Source organism: Chiloscyllium plagiosum, unplaced genomic scaffold, assembly GCF_037043375.1.
Source record: "Chiloscyllium plagiosum isolate Xiang-an unplaced genomic scaffold, Cpla_swu_hap1 HiC_scaffold_12, whole genome shotgun sequence".
Lineage (NCBI taxonomy): Eukaryota > Metazoa > Chordata > Chondrichthyes > Orectolobiformes > Hemiscylliidae > Chiloscyllium > Chiloscyllium plagiosum.
Window position 1 is genome coordinate 23,810,488 of NW_028270150.1, and position 13,238 is coordinate 23,823,725.

Consider the following 13,238-nt stretch of genomic DNA (forward strand, 5'->3'; position numbering starts at 1 on the left):
TTATGAAAGTTTACAGCCAAAGTAATTCTTCTGAGCAGGCAAGAAATTAGGTTAATAAAGTAACAGATTGTACATGGTATGAGAGGTAGAACGAGTGAATTATGTGGTGGTATTAGGAAATTGTTGGCTCAGTGGTTAGCATTGCTGCCTCAGTGCCAAGGATCCAGTTTTGATTCTACCCTCCTAATGTGCAATCTCCACACAAACATTCTCAGGGTCTGTGTGAGGTTCCTCTGGTTGCTCCAGTTTCCTTCCACAGTTCAGAGATGTGCAGGTTAGGTGAATTGCTCACGAGAAATGCAGTGTTACAGGGATAAGGTAGGAGGATGGGTCTGGATGGGGTGATCTTCAGAGTGGACTTGATGGGCCAAATGGCCAGATTCCACATTGTACGTATTCTCTAATTCTAATTTAAGATGTGATGGATACGAAAGAGACCTGAGATGGTGATATAGCACTGTTTGAGAATCCACTTTGATGTTGAAGAATTCTGTTTTGTTCTGTGATATTATTTAAATTTTTAATCATTTTGTAATGATTCTCCATCAATTGTATCTTTGTAACCAATCTGCCAATTCGCGGAATTAATCCTGCTTAACTCTCACTTTCTTTATCTGCTCCGGCCTGTGGTGTTTGAGGCAGAATTTTTGTCTTTTTGCAACTATACCTTTTTTCTCAGCAACCAACTTGTACAAATTCAGAATTATTTCTTTTGCATTAAAGTTCTCGACTTAAAATATATTGCAGCTTTTGAGAATCCATGCATTTGTACCTTTAGATCACTCATTATTTCTTCTTCACTAAGAATCATTTTTTAAAAATCTTGTGCTATTTCTTAGTGTTCTGTCTTGAACTCTGTCTGCTGTACCTCTGCCTGTCATGTGGACAAGTCTGTAATTTATCGTCATCATTGAGAATTATTACCAAACTCCATTTTCTTTTGTTCACATAAAAATCTGAATCTATCTAGAAAGAAACAGATAAAAGGATTAAACTGTAGGAAAGTTTTACAGTTTAGAAGGAGATGGGTGTTAAAATTGAATTGTTAAATTTTAGTCAAGTATCAAAAACTGGAAGATGTAAATGGCAGTTCAGGTCTGAAACGGAAATATATATTTCCACAAAGTTAGTAGATACTTGGAATTCTTTCACACCAATGGCTGCTGACCCTGGTTTAGATAACATTTTTAAGATCGGATCTGATGGATTTTTGATAGAGAATTGCAGGAGGAAATATTAGGTCAGATGACATCTCAGTTGTCATGAAGTACAAATTTGCAGAAGGCATGTCAAGTGCAGAAAGATGTTCCAGATCTTTCAAAATAGCTGGAGATATTGATGTCACTGGAGCAATTACAATAGTTAGTACTCAAGGCGCAGACGTAAACACGCATAGATATCTCTGGATTAATGTTAGGGGAGATGAGCGATTGGGATGGATAGTAAGGGATTTGAAAACATGGATGAAATTTTAAATTGGAGATGTTTGGTAGGAGCGAGCTTAAGTCAGCCAAGATAACGTAGGTTAGTGAAACAAGGTATAAATTAAGACATTGGCAGCAGAGGTTTGGATAACCTCCGGTTTCTGGAATGTAAAATAAAACAAAATGCTGGAAAAGCTCAGCAGGTCTGGTAGCATCTGTGCAGAGGAAGCAGCGTCAATGTTTCGGGTCCAGTGACCCTTGGGACATTTTAGAAGATTTCTATATCTGGAAGTACAGTCCATTTTACATTCTGATTTTACTAATATCAACAGTCACATTTTTTTTGCATCATTCAATGTGCTGATTACTAATCCAGTTGTTTGATCATCTCAAAAGTAAATGAGAAGTGAATAAATTTAGCTAATATAATATTTCCATCAACCTGCTTGTAGAGATTTACATGTCTCAAAATCACATGAACATATTTATATGGAAATATATGTGCAATAGTCTTTAAACAGTGTTATTTTAAATTGTTTAAATTGTACTAAATGTGCACATTGTCCAAATATTTTGGTTCACATACCCATATCAGAAAAAGTCTCCTTATTGGTCTGTCTTCTAAATGTTGGTTATCAATGGTATTGGGAATCATACTTGCCACATAAGATATCTGCTGTTAGATCGTGGTTGTTGAAGATCAGTCATCTCAGCTCCAGAATATCTGTGCAGGAGTTCCTCAGAGTAGTGTTCTAGGCTCAACCACCTTCAGCTCCTTCATTAGTGACCTTCCCGCGATCATAAGGTCAGGAATCAGAGTCATCTAGCATGGAAAGCAACCCTTTGGTCTAACGAGTCCATGCCAAACATAATCCAAAACTAGACTAGTCCCACTTGCCTGCTCCTGGCCCATATGTCCCAAACCTTTCCTATTCATTCCTCTAAACCTTTCCTATTATGGGGTGTTCACTGATGGCTGTGCACCATTCATGATTCCTTGGATACTGATGAAGGGGTTACACCCGAAATGTGGACTTCACCACCACCTGATTTTGCCTGGCGTGCTCTGTTTTTCCAGCCTTCTGCCTGTCTTCCTCGGATACTGAAACAGTTTGTGATCAAATGCAACAAGATCTGGATGGTAGCCAGGCTAACGCTGACAGGTAGCAAGTAACATTTTTGCCACACAAATGCCAGGAAATTATCATCTCCAATATGAGGTGATCTCACCATCACTCCTTGACATTCGATGATTTTACCATTACTGAATCATACAGTCATAGAGATGTACAGCACGGAAACAGACCTTTCAGTCCAACTCGTCTCTGCCAATCAGCTATCCTAAATTAATCTAGTCCCATCTGCCAGCGTTTGGCCCATATCCCTCAATTTTTCCTATTCATACACCCAGTCTAGATGCCTTGTAAATGTTGTAACTGTACCACCCTCCACCACTTCCTCTGGCAGCTCATTCCATAGATGCCCCCCCCCCAACCCCCAAAATGTCCCTTTTAAATTTTTTCCCCCGTCACCCTAAATCTATGCCCTCTAGTTCTGGAATGCCCTATCCAAGGAAAAGACCTTGCCTCCAACCATGCCCCTCATTTTATAATCAACAGTAAGGTCACCACTCAGCCTCTGATGCTCCAGGGAAACAACCCCAGCCTATTCGGCCTCTCCCTATAGCTCAAATCCTCCAACCCTGGCAACATCCTTGTAAGTCTTTTCTGAACCCTTTCAGGTTCAACCGTCCTGTAGGAGGGAGACTAGAATTGCACACTATATTCCAAAAGTGGCCTAACAAATCTATTCAGCCACAATATGACTTTCAAACTCTTATATCAGTGCTCTGACCAATAAAGGAGAGCATACCAAATGCTGCCTTCACTGTGCTGTCTATCTGCGACTCCACTAAAAACACTCCATAAAACTATGAACCTGCACTGCAAGGTCTCTTGGTTGAGCAACACTCCCAAGGACTTTACCATTAAGTGAATAAGTCCTGCCCTGATTTGGCTTTCCAAAATGCAGCACCTCACATTTATCTAAATTAAATTGCATTTGTCATGCCTCAGCCCATTGGCCCATCTGATCCAGATCCTGTTGTACTCTCAGGTAACCCATTGGTTGTCCAATGCACCTCCAATTTTGTTGTCATCTGCAGACTTACTAATATACCTCTTATGTTCGCATTCAAATGATTTACATAAATGACAAAAAGCAGTGGACCTAGCACCGATCCTTGTGGCACTCCACTGGTCACAGGCCTCCAGTCTTAAAAGCAACCCTCCACCACCACCCTCTGTCTTCTACCTTCAAGCATCCTCCACTATCAGCATCCTTGGGCTTATTAATGACCAGAAACTGAACTAGGAGTGTCTCATAAACACTGGCTACAAGACCACGCCAGAGATTATAAATACTTGTGCCTATCTCACTTTCTGACTCCCCAAAGCTTGTCCACTGTCTACAAAGCTGAAGTTAGATGTGTGATGGAATGCTCCCCATCTGCCTGGATAGGTGCAGCTCTAAAAATACTCAAGAAAATTGACACCATCCAGGACAAAGCAGCCTATCTGATTGGCAGCGCATCTGCTCCCTCCACTACTGATGCTCAGAAGCAGCAGTTTGTAGTATCAACAAGTTGCACTGCAGGAATTAATCAAAGATCTTAACAGTATCAAAGCACATGACCACGTCCATCTTGGAGGACGAGAACATTAACACCAGCAAGTTCCTCACCATCCTAATTTGGAAATATATTGCCAAATCTTCACTGTTCCTGGGTCAAAACCATGGAATCTCTTTTTTTGAAGGGCGTTGTGGTTCAACCTACAGCATGTGATTGCAGCAGTTCAAGAAGGCAGCTCACTACCTCCTTCTTGAGGGCAGCACAGACAGGTAATAAATGCTGACCAGCTTCAGTGCCCACTTGTCATGAGTTATTTAAACAAAAATTTAAAACAGGTGTTGTACAGATGGACAAATCTTCTAAAATTATGGACATTCTATTTAATATCTTCAAACTTCAGAACATGATGGGAAACTTAGTAACCGTCCGACTACATGGGATCAATGTGGATTTTACCAGTTTGCCCATTTCCCTCCCCCAACCACCACCACCATATCCTAGTCCCAACCTCCTATCTTGGCACTGTCCTCAAATGGTCCTATCTCTCCATCTCCCTTCCCACCTATCAGCACCGCCCTCCTATGACCTATCACCTTCACCCCCCCCCCCCCCCCCCCCCCCCCCACCTTCATCTGCCTATCACGTTCCTAGCTACCTTCACCCTCCAGCCTCACCCCTCCCATTTATCTCTTAGCCCCCTTGGCCCAAAAGCCTCCCCCCAGATACCTTATACCCGAAACGTCATTTCTCCTGCTCCTCGGATGCTGCCTGAGCGGCTGTTTTCCAGCACCACACCCTTCGACTTCATAAGTTGTACCTCACAGTGACCTTGTTCCTTTCAGTGCCAGCTTAACGTGATAGCTAAATAATATCTAGTCAACATTATTCACATTATGACATTGTAAATGTGAGGGGGTGGAATTATATACATTATGATTTTTATTTTGGTTTTGCAGAGTGCTGTGCAGCTGGATACTCCACAGAGAATGATATGAGACCCGACAGAAGAAGACAATGCACACAGGTATTTTCATCTTGATATTATTCTGAGATTCTAATGCTGAGGCATAAATCAGAAACTAGTTCCCATTTGCAAAGTCTCCTATTGTTTCTTTTCTGGATTTTTTTTCATTCTGCCAAATGGACTTCTGCTCCGTCTAATCAGAATTCATAGACGTCATTCTTAATTTTGTGGTTTGGATAAATGTAAATTCATCTTACAGTATGAAAGCACTGGAGAGGTTGCTGATAAGATTTGGTGAAATGATCTGTGTTTTTGTTATGTGGAGATAAAAGATGTTACTATTGCCAGAGCAGAAAAGGTCAAAGTGGAAATGTTAGAGGTTTTCAAATTATGATAGATATTGCTATTACTCAGAAAAGCAAAATGATTTTCAGTGATGGGGTGATAAGTAACCAGTGGTCATCAGAGCAGGACTTATACAGTTAATGGTAAGGTCCTTGGGACTGTTGCTGAGCAAAGAGATCTTGGAGTGCAGGTTCATAGGTCCTTGAAAGTGGAATCGCAGGTAGATAGGATAGTGAAGAAGACGTTTAGTATGCTTTCCTTTATTGATCAGAGCATAGGAGTTGGGAGGTCATGTTGCGGCTGTACAGGACTTTGGTTAGGTCACTTTTGCAACATTGTGTGCAATTCTGGTCACCTTCCTATTGGAAAAATGTTGTGAAACATGAAAGGGTTCAGGAAAGATTTACAAGGATGTTGCCAGGGTTGGAAGATTTGAGCTATCGGGAGAAGTTGAATAGGTTGAGGCTGTTTTCCCTGGAGGGTCGGAGACTGAGGGATGACCTTTTATGGAGGTTTATATAATCATGAGGGGCATGGATAGGATAAATAGACAAAGTCCGTTCCCTCCGTCACTACCTGGTCAGGTCCACGCCCCCCTACAACCCACCCTCCCATCCTGGCACCTTCCCCTGCCACCGCAGGAACTGTAAAACCTGCGCCCACACCTCCTCCCTCACCTCTATCCAAGGCCCTAAAGGAGCCTTCCACATCCATCAAAGTTTTACTTGCACATCCACGAATATCATTTATTGTATCCGTTGCTCCCGATGTGGCCTCCTCTACATTGGGGAGACTGGGCGCCTCCTAGCAGAGCGCTTTAGGGAACATCTCCGGGACACCCGCACCAATCAACCACATCGCCTCGTGGCCCAACATTTCAACTCCCCCTCCCACTCTGCCGAGGACATGGAGGTCCTGGGCCTCCTTCACCGCCGCTCCCTCACCACCAGACGCCTAGAGGAAGAACGCCTCATCTTCCGCCTCGGAACACTTCAACCCCAGGGCATCAATGTGGACTTCAACAGTTTCCTCATTCCCCCTTCCCCCACCTCACCCTAGTTCCAAACTTCCAGCTCAGCACTGTCCCCATGACTTGTCCGGACCTGTCCTACCTGCCTATCTCCTTTTCCGCCTATCTCCTTTTCCACCTATCCACTCCACCCTCTCCTCCCTGACCTATCACCTTCATCCCCTCCCCCACTCACCCATTGTACTCTATGCTACTTTCTCCCCATCCCCACCCTCCTCTAGCTTATCTGTCCACGCTTCAGGCTCACTGCCTTTATTCCTGATGAAGGGCTTTTGCCCGAAACGTTGATTTCGCTACTCCTTGGATGCTGCCTGAACTGCTGTGCTCTTCCAGCACCACTACTCCAGAATAAAGATTTTTTTACCCTGGGGTGGATGTGTCCAGAACGAGGGGGCATAGGTTTAGGGTGAGAGGGGAAAGATATAAAAGAGACCCAAGGGGAAACATTTTCACGGTGAGGATGGTGTGTGTATGGAATGGAGAGGAAGTGGTACAATTGCAACATTTAAAAGGCATCTGGTTGCGTTTATGAATAGGAAGTGTTTGGAGGGATATGGGCTACGTACTGCCAAATGGGACTAGATTAGGTTGGAATATCTGGTCATTGGACTGAAGGGTCCGTTTCCTTGCTGTATATCTCTGTGACTCTATGTCATAGATTTAAGTTAGTTGGTTGGTGAACTGATCAAAGCCAACAATGAGAATTATCCTATTTGCTGAATTATGATTTGAAATAGACTGGCTGTATGAATATTGGGAGCAGATCCAGCAGTAATTTTTAAATGGGGAGAGAGCAGGTGAGTGTGACTAATTGGATAGCTCTTTTCAAAGAACTGGCACAGGCACAACAGGCTGATTAGATGCTTCTAATGCTGTATGATTCTGTGATTCATTCTTAGCTCAGCATGGTACTGGCTGATTTCTTGTCATATTTACTGAAAACTATTGTCCCACAGCAGTGTCATTGTGGAACAAACTAAAGCTTAATTAACTTTTTTTAATAGGTTTAGTCACACCTTAGTACAGTTTCAAGGAAAATATTTGGCTGAAGCATTAATGGACTGCAATATTTATTGTATGAATTTAAAGCTGCCACTGAGCTTATTTATATAATCAAGTAATCAGTAGTTCTGCCAGTTAGAATCAGGAATTGATATATTGCTAGTGGTATTTGTGCTTAAGATGCACTTGCAGCACAAAGGAGCTTGCTGATGGACCTGTACTGTTGCAAAATAAGTTTCTTTGGGGAACTGGAGCCCATAAAGCGATCAGGTAGTTTTTGAGGAATCTGATCTAACATGATTTGCTGATCCTGCCAGAAATCCAACTGTCAAGGTATTAGACTATTGGAAGGAACCTGCAACAGTGAGGGAGCAAAATTGCGACTGTTTGGAACGATTTATACCATGCAAGACATTGGAGAAAATGATTGTAGAAAATAGCTGTTTTTGTTTTTTTAGCAATTTAATTTATAGATCTAGTGATCCCTATATTAAACAAGTTCAGTCAAGGTATGCATTTGGGCCATTTTGTTTCAATTCTACAAATAATGGTCAGGCATGAAGAGGTGGAAAAAAATTATTTGCAGTGTGGAATATGTTATTAACAACTGTACAAATACATGCCTTGCAATTTATCCTAACACAGATGTTAAAACGACTATTGGTGTCACTAACTCAAGCCAATTAGTAGCACTCCTAAATATTTTGGGCTTATTTTATCTGCTGCAAAGGTATCTCAGACTGCTATTTTTCATTTTTCTTTATGAACTTTTTCCAATCAAAATTTTCTCCAAGCACAACAAAACATTAACTAGTTTTGAATTGAGAGCTGAGTATAGTGTGCAGATGGAACTCTTTTTTAAATTGATTTTTTAATGTTCATGTTAAAGTAAATAGAACAGTGCTTCCATTTTCAAATGATTTAAATGCATTAATTATGACTGGTGGGAGTGCAATGTATTAGTAACTTTAAAAAATAAAAACCCACTAATTATGCCATAGGCTATACGGTCCATGGAGTCTGCTTCACCATTCGATCATCGCTGATATGCTGCTCACCCCCACTTTCCTACCTTCTCTCTGTACTCCTTCAACCCATTACCAATTGAAAATCTGTCAAACTCCTCCTTAAATTTACTTACTGTCCCAGCATCCACTGCACTTTGGTTTCTCCTCAACTCTTGTTTTAAATTTCTTGCCCCTTATCCTAAACCTGTGACCTCTCGCTCTAGAATGTCCCAGAAGGAAAAGCATCCCAATTAATGTCTATTTTATCCAAACTTTTTATCAATGTGAAAACCTCCATTTGATCTCCCCTCCATCGTCTTAATTCCAGAGAGTATAAGCCTGAACTGTTGAATCTCTTTCATCATTATTATTTTGTGTTAAAATTCGGAAGATTGGTGAGTTTTCAAGCAATACACACACACTACTTATTTGGTTAAGATTATTGACAATTCTCTCAAATAGAGTCACAGATGTACAGCATGGAAACAGACTTTCGGTCCAACCCGTCTATGCCGACCAGATATCCCAACTCATAGGCCCACCTGCCAGCATCCGGCCCATATCCCTCCAAACCCTTCCTGTTCATATACCCATCCAAATGCCTTTTAAATGTTGCAATTATACTAGCCTTCACCACTTCCTCTGGCAGCTCATTCCACACACATACCACCGTATGCGTGAAAAAATTGCCCCTTAGGTCTCTTTATATCTATCTTCTCTCACCCTAAACCTATGCTCTCTACTTCTGGACTCCCCCACCCCAGGGGAGTCTTTTTATCCTATCCATGCCCCTCATGATTTTGTAAGCCTCTGATGCTCCAGGAAAAACAATCCCAGCCTGTTCAGCCTCTCCTCACAGCTCTCATCCCCCAATCCTGGCAACATTTTTGTAAATCTTTTCTGAACCATTTCAAGTTTCACAACATCTTTCCGATAGGAAGGAGACCAGAATTGCACGCAATATTCCAACAGTGGCCTAACCAATGTCCTGTGCAGCCGCAACATGACCTCCCAACTCTTGTACTCAATACTCTGACCAATAAAGGAAAACATACCAAACACCTTCTTTGCTATCCTATCTATCTGTGTCTCCATGTTCAAGGAGCTATGAACTGCACTCCAAAGTCTCTTTGTTCACCAACACTCCCTAGGTCCTTACCATTAAGTGTACAGGTCCGGCTAAGATTTGCTTTCCCAAAATGCAGCACCTCGCATTTATCTGAATTAAACTCCATCTGCCATTCCTCAGCCTATTGGCCCATCTGGTCCAGAGCCTGTTGTACTCTGAGGTAGCCTCCTTCGCTGTCCACTGCATCTCCAATTTTGGTGTCATCTGCAAACTTACAACTGTACCTCTTATGCTCACATCCAAATCATTTATATAAATAATGAAAAGCAGTGGACCCAGCCCTGATCTTTGTGGCACTCCACTGGTCACAGGCCTCCAGTCTGAAAAAGAACCCTTCACCACCACCCTCTGCCTTCAACCTTTGAGCAAGTTCTGTATCCAAATGGCTAGTTCTCCGTGTATTCTGTGAGATCTGACCTTGCTGACCAGAATCCCATGGGGAATCTTGTTGAATGCCTTACTAAATTCCATATAAATCACATCTACTGCTCTGTCCTCATCTATCCTCTTTGTTACTATTTCAGTGAACTCGAAGTTTGTGAGACATGATTTCCCACGCACAAATCCATGTTGGCTATCCCTAATCAGTCCTTGCCTTTCCAAGTACATGCACATCCTGTCCCTCAGGATTCCCTCCAACAACTTGCCCACCACTGACGTCAGGCTCACTGGTCTATAGTTCCCTGGCTTGTCCTTACCACTTTTCTTAAGCAGTGGCATCTCGTTAGCAAACCTCCAGTCTTGCGGAACCTCGCCTGTGACTATCGATGATACAAATATTTCCGTAAAAGGCCAAGCAATCACCTCCCTAGCTTCCCACAGAGTTCTAGGGTACACCTGATCGTGTACTGGGAATTTATCTCCTTTTATGCATTTCAAGACATCCAGCACTTCCTCCAGTGTACGATGGACATTTTTCAAGATGTCTCCATCTCTTTTCCTACATTCTATATCTTCCATGTCCTTTTCCACATAAATACTGATGCAAAATACTCGTTTAGTATTTCCCCCATCTTCTGTGGCTCCAGACAAAGGCAGCTTTGCTGATCTTTGAGGGGCCCTATTCTCTCCCTAGTTACTCTTTTGTACTTAATATATTTGTAAAAGCCCTCTGGATTCTCCTTAACTCTATTTGTCAAAGCTATGTCATGTCTCCTTTTTGCCCTCCCGATTTCCCTCTTAAGTATACTCTTACTGCCTTTCTCCTCTTCTAAGGATTCATTCAATCTATCCTGTCAATACCTGACATATGCTTCCTCCTTTTACTTAATCAAACCCTCAATTTCTTCAGTCTTCCAGCATTCTCTATACCTACCAGTGTTTCCTTTCACCCTAACAGGAATATGCTTTCTCTGGATTCTCTATCTCATTTCTGAAGGCTTCCCATTTTCTAGGTGTCCCTTTACCTGTGAACGTCTGCCCCCAATCAGCTTTTGAAAGTTCTTGCCTCATACCATTAAAATTAGCCTTTTCTCCAATTTAGAACTTCAACTTCTAGATCTGGTCTATCGTTTTCCATCACTATTTTAAAACTAATAGAATTATGATCGCTGGCCCCGAAGTGCTCCCCACCGACACTTGTCACCTGTCCTGCCTTATTTCCCAAGAGTCAAGTTTTGCACCTTCTCCACGAGGTACATTCACATACTGAATCAGAAAATTGTCTTGTACACACTTAACAAATTCCTCTCCATCTAAACCCTTAACAACTATGGCAGTCCCAGTCTGTTTGGAAAGTTAAAATCCCCTACCATAACCATACTGTTATTCTTACAGATAACTGAGAACTCCTTACAAATTTGTTTCTCAATTTCCTATTGACTGTTAGGGGGGTCTATAATACAATCCCAAAAAGGTGATCATCCCTTTCTCATTTCTCAGTTCCACCCAAATAACTTCTCTGGATGTATTTCCGGGAATATCCTCCCTCAGTACATCTGTAGAGCTATCCCTTATCAAAAATGCCGCTCCCCCTCCTCTCTTGCCTCCCTTTCTATCCTTCCTTAGCATTTGTATCCTGGAACATTAAGCTGCCAGTCCTGCCCATCCCTGAGCCATGTTTCGGGTAATTGCTATAATATTGCAGTCCCATGTTCCTAACGAAGTCCTGAGTTCATCTGCCTTCCCTATTAGGCCCCTTGCATTGAATTAAATGCAGTTTAGTTTATCAGTCCTACCTTGTTCTCTGCTCTGTCCCTACCTGCCCTGATTGTTTGACTCACTTCCTTTCTCAACTGTACCAGTCTCAGATTGATCTCTTTCCTCAGTATCTCCCTTGCTTCCCACCCCTGCCCCACCTTACTTGTTTAAATCCTCCTGAACATCTCTAACAAATCTCCCTGCTAGTAAAGTCGTCCCCTTCCAATTGAGGTGTAGTTCATCCTCCTTGTACAGGTCACTTCTACGACAAAAGAGATTGCAATGATCCAAAAATGTTTCTGAACTTGAGGCTCTTCCATTCTTAGATTTCAAGTCGTGAAAATGTGATGAGTCAAATTCAGGCAACCTGAAACGCTGGTTATGGCCAAGATGTCAGCCATTCCTGCCAGCAGAACAGGAAATTCAGTAAAAGGATGCTCTGTGATGAGGCAAAGTTCCAAATGAATAATTCTGAAGTAGCTAAGCACAATAATTATGTCGTTGGGCCAACAAAATGAAAGTGAGTTAGACTGGAGTGCTGAATCATTGGAAAACCATCTTTCAACAACGATGTTTCCACAAAAAATCTTTGAAAGTTTGCAAGTATAGCTCAACTTTTCAAGTACAAGAAGGTTTCAAGTGCTTTAGAGACAATGTTGATGTGGCAATTGAAAAGTCATGGTGTCAAGTGAGAATCACTCATTCTTCCATCATACTTGTCACACATTCTGAAGCCCAAAGCAAATGTCTTGGAGCAGTCTCTCTGCTAAGGAAGGGGATTAGAATAGCTAGCTAATTTAACATAGAAGTTCTGCAAAGAAGCTTTGAGGCAGCTTGACAAGAGAATGTTTCCATTGTTGGTCCAATCCTACAGGAAAGGGAAGTTCTCCTGGCCAAGAGTCTGGGCCAAAAGAAGCTCACTTACAGGTATGGATGGCTGGACCAATTGAAGATCAAACATATTGTCATCTTCACTACCTGAGTGATGGTGTTGACACTTGACTGGCTACAAAGTGGTTTTGTCTGTGTCCTGAATGTGTGCAACTGAGCCATAACGCGGATGAAACAAGACCGTTTTAGCACATTTTACCTCAAGGCCACCTGCAAACTAGAGGAGGAGCTCTTCCATCTTCCATCTCAGTAGCCTACAACCACACTGCCTCAATGTTTGAATTCACCAATTTGCAAATCTCTCCTCTCCTGAACCCTATCCCAGCTCCAGCCCTCTGACCTGACCTGCCTGGCCATCTTCCTTCCCAACCATCTACTCCAAACTTTCCACAGACTTACTACACTCACTTCCCACCTTCCTCCATCTATTGCTATCCCTTCTATCTTTTCCTTAGCCCCACCCCTCCTCCCCTAATTATTTCGCAGCCCACATTCCCCACCTCAGTCCTGACGAAGAGTCGAGCCTGAAACGCCAACTCTCTTGTTCCTCTGCTTCTTGTCCTGCTGACTCTGACTTCCCTAGCATCTGCAGTCCTCGCTATCTCCTATACCCTACGTTCTGCCAATTTATTCCACATCCTGACAACTTGACGTTTTTCCTTCTTTCTGACTCTT

General features: G+C 42.4%; 1 protein-coding gene across 4 annotated transcripts in view; it reads left to right on the forward strand.

Moving 5' to 3' along the window:
• The window catches only part of dyrk1aa (dual-specificity tyrosine-(Y)-phosphorylation regulated kinase 1A, a), a 114,692-nt gene that overhangs the window by 38,898 nt on the left and 62,556 nt on the right, over positions 1–13,238 (forward strand). For all 4 annotated transcript variants that reach the window (XM_043701351.2, XM_043701348.2, XM_043701347.2 and 1 more), the window contains one exon: positions 5,013–5,080. In XM_043701351.2, coding sequence (XP_043557286.1) covers positions 5,071–5,080 — 10 coding nt within the window. In that variant the 5' untranslated portion in view covers positions 5,013–5,070. The remainder of the gene's footprint in view (positions 1–5,012; positions 5,081–13,238) is intronic.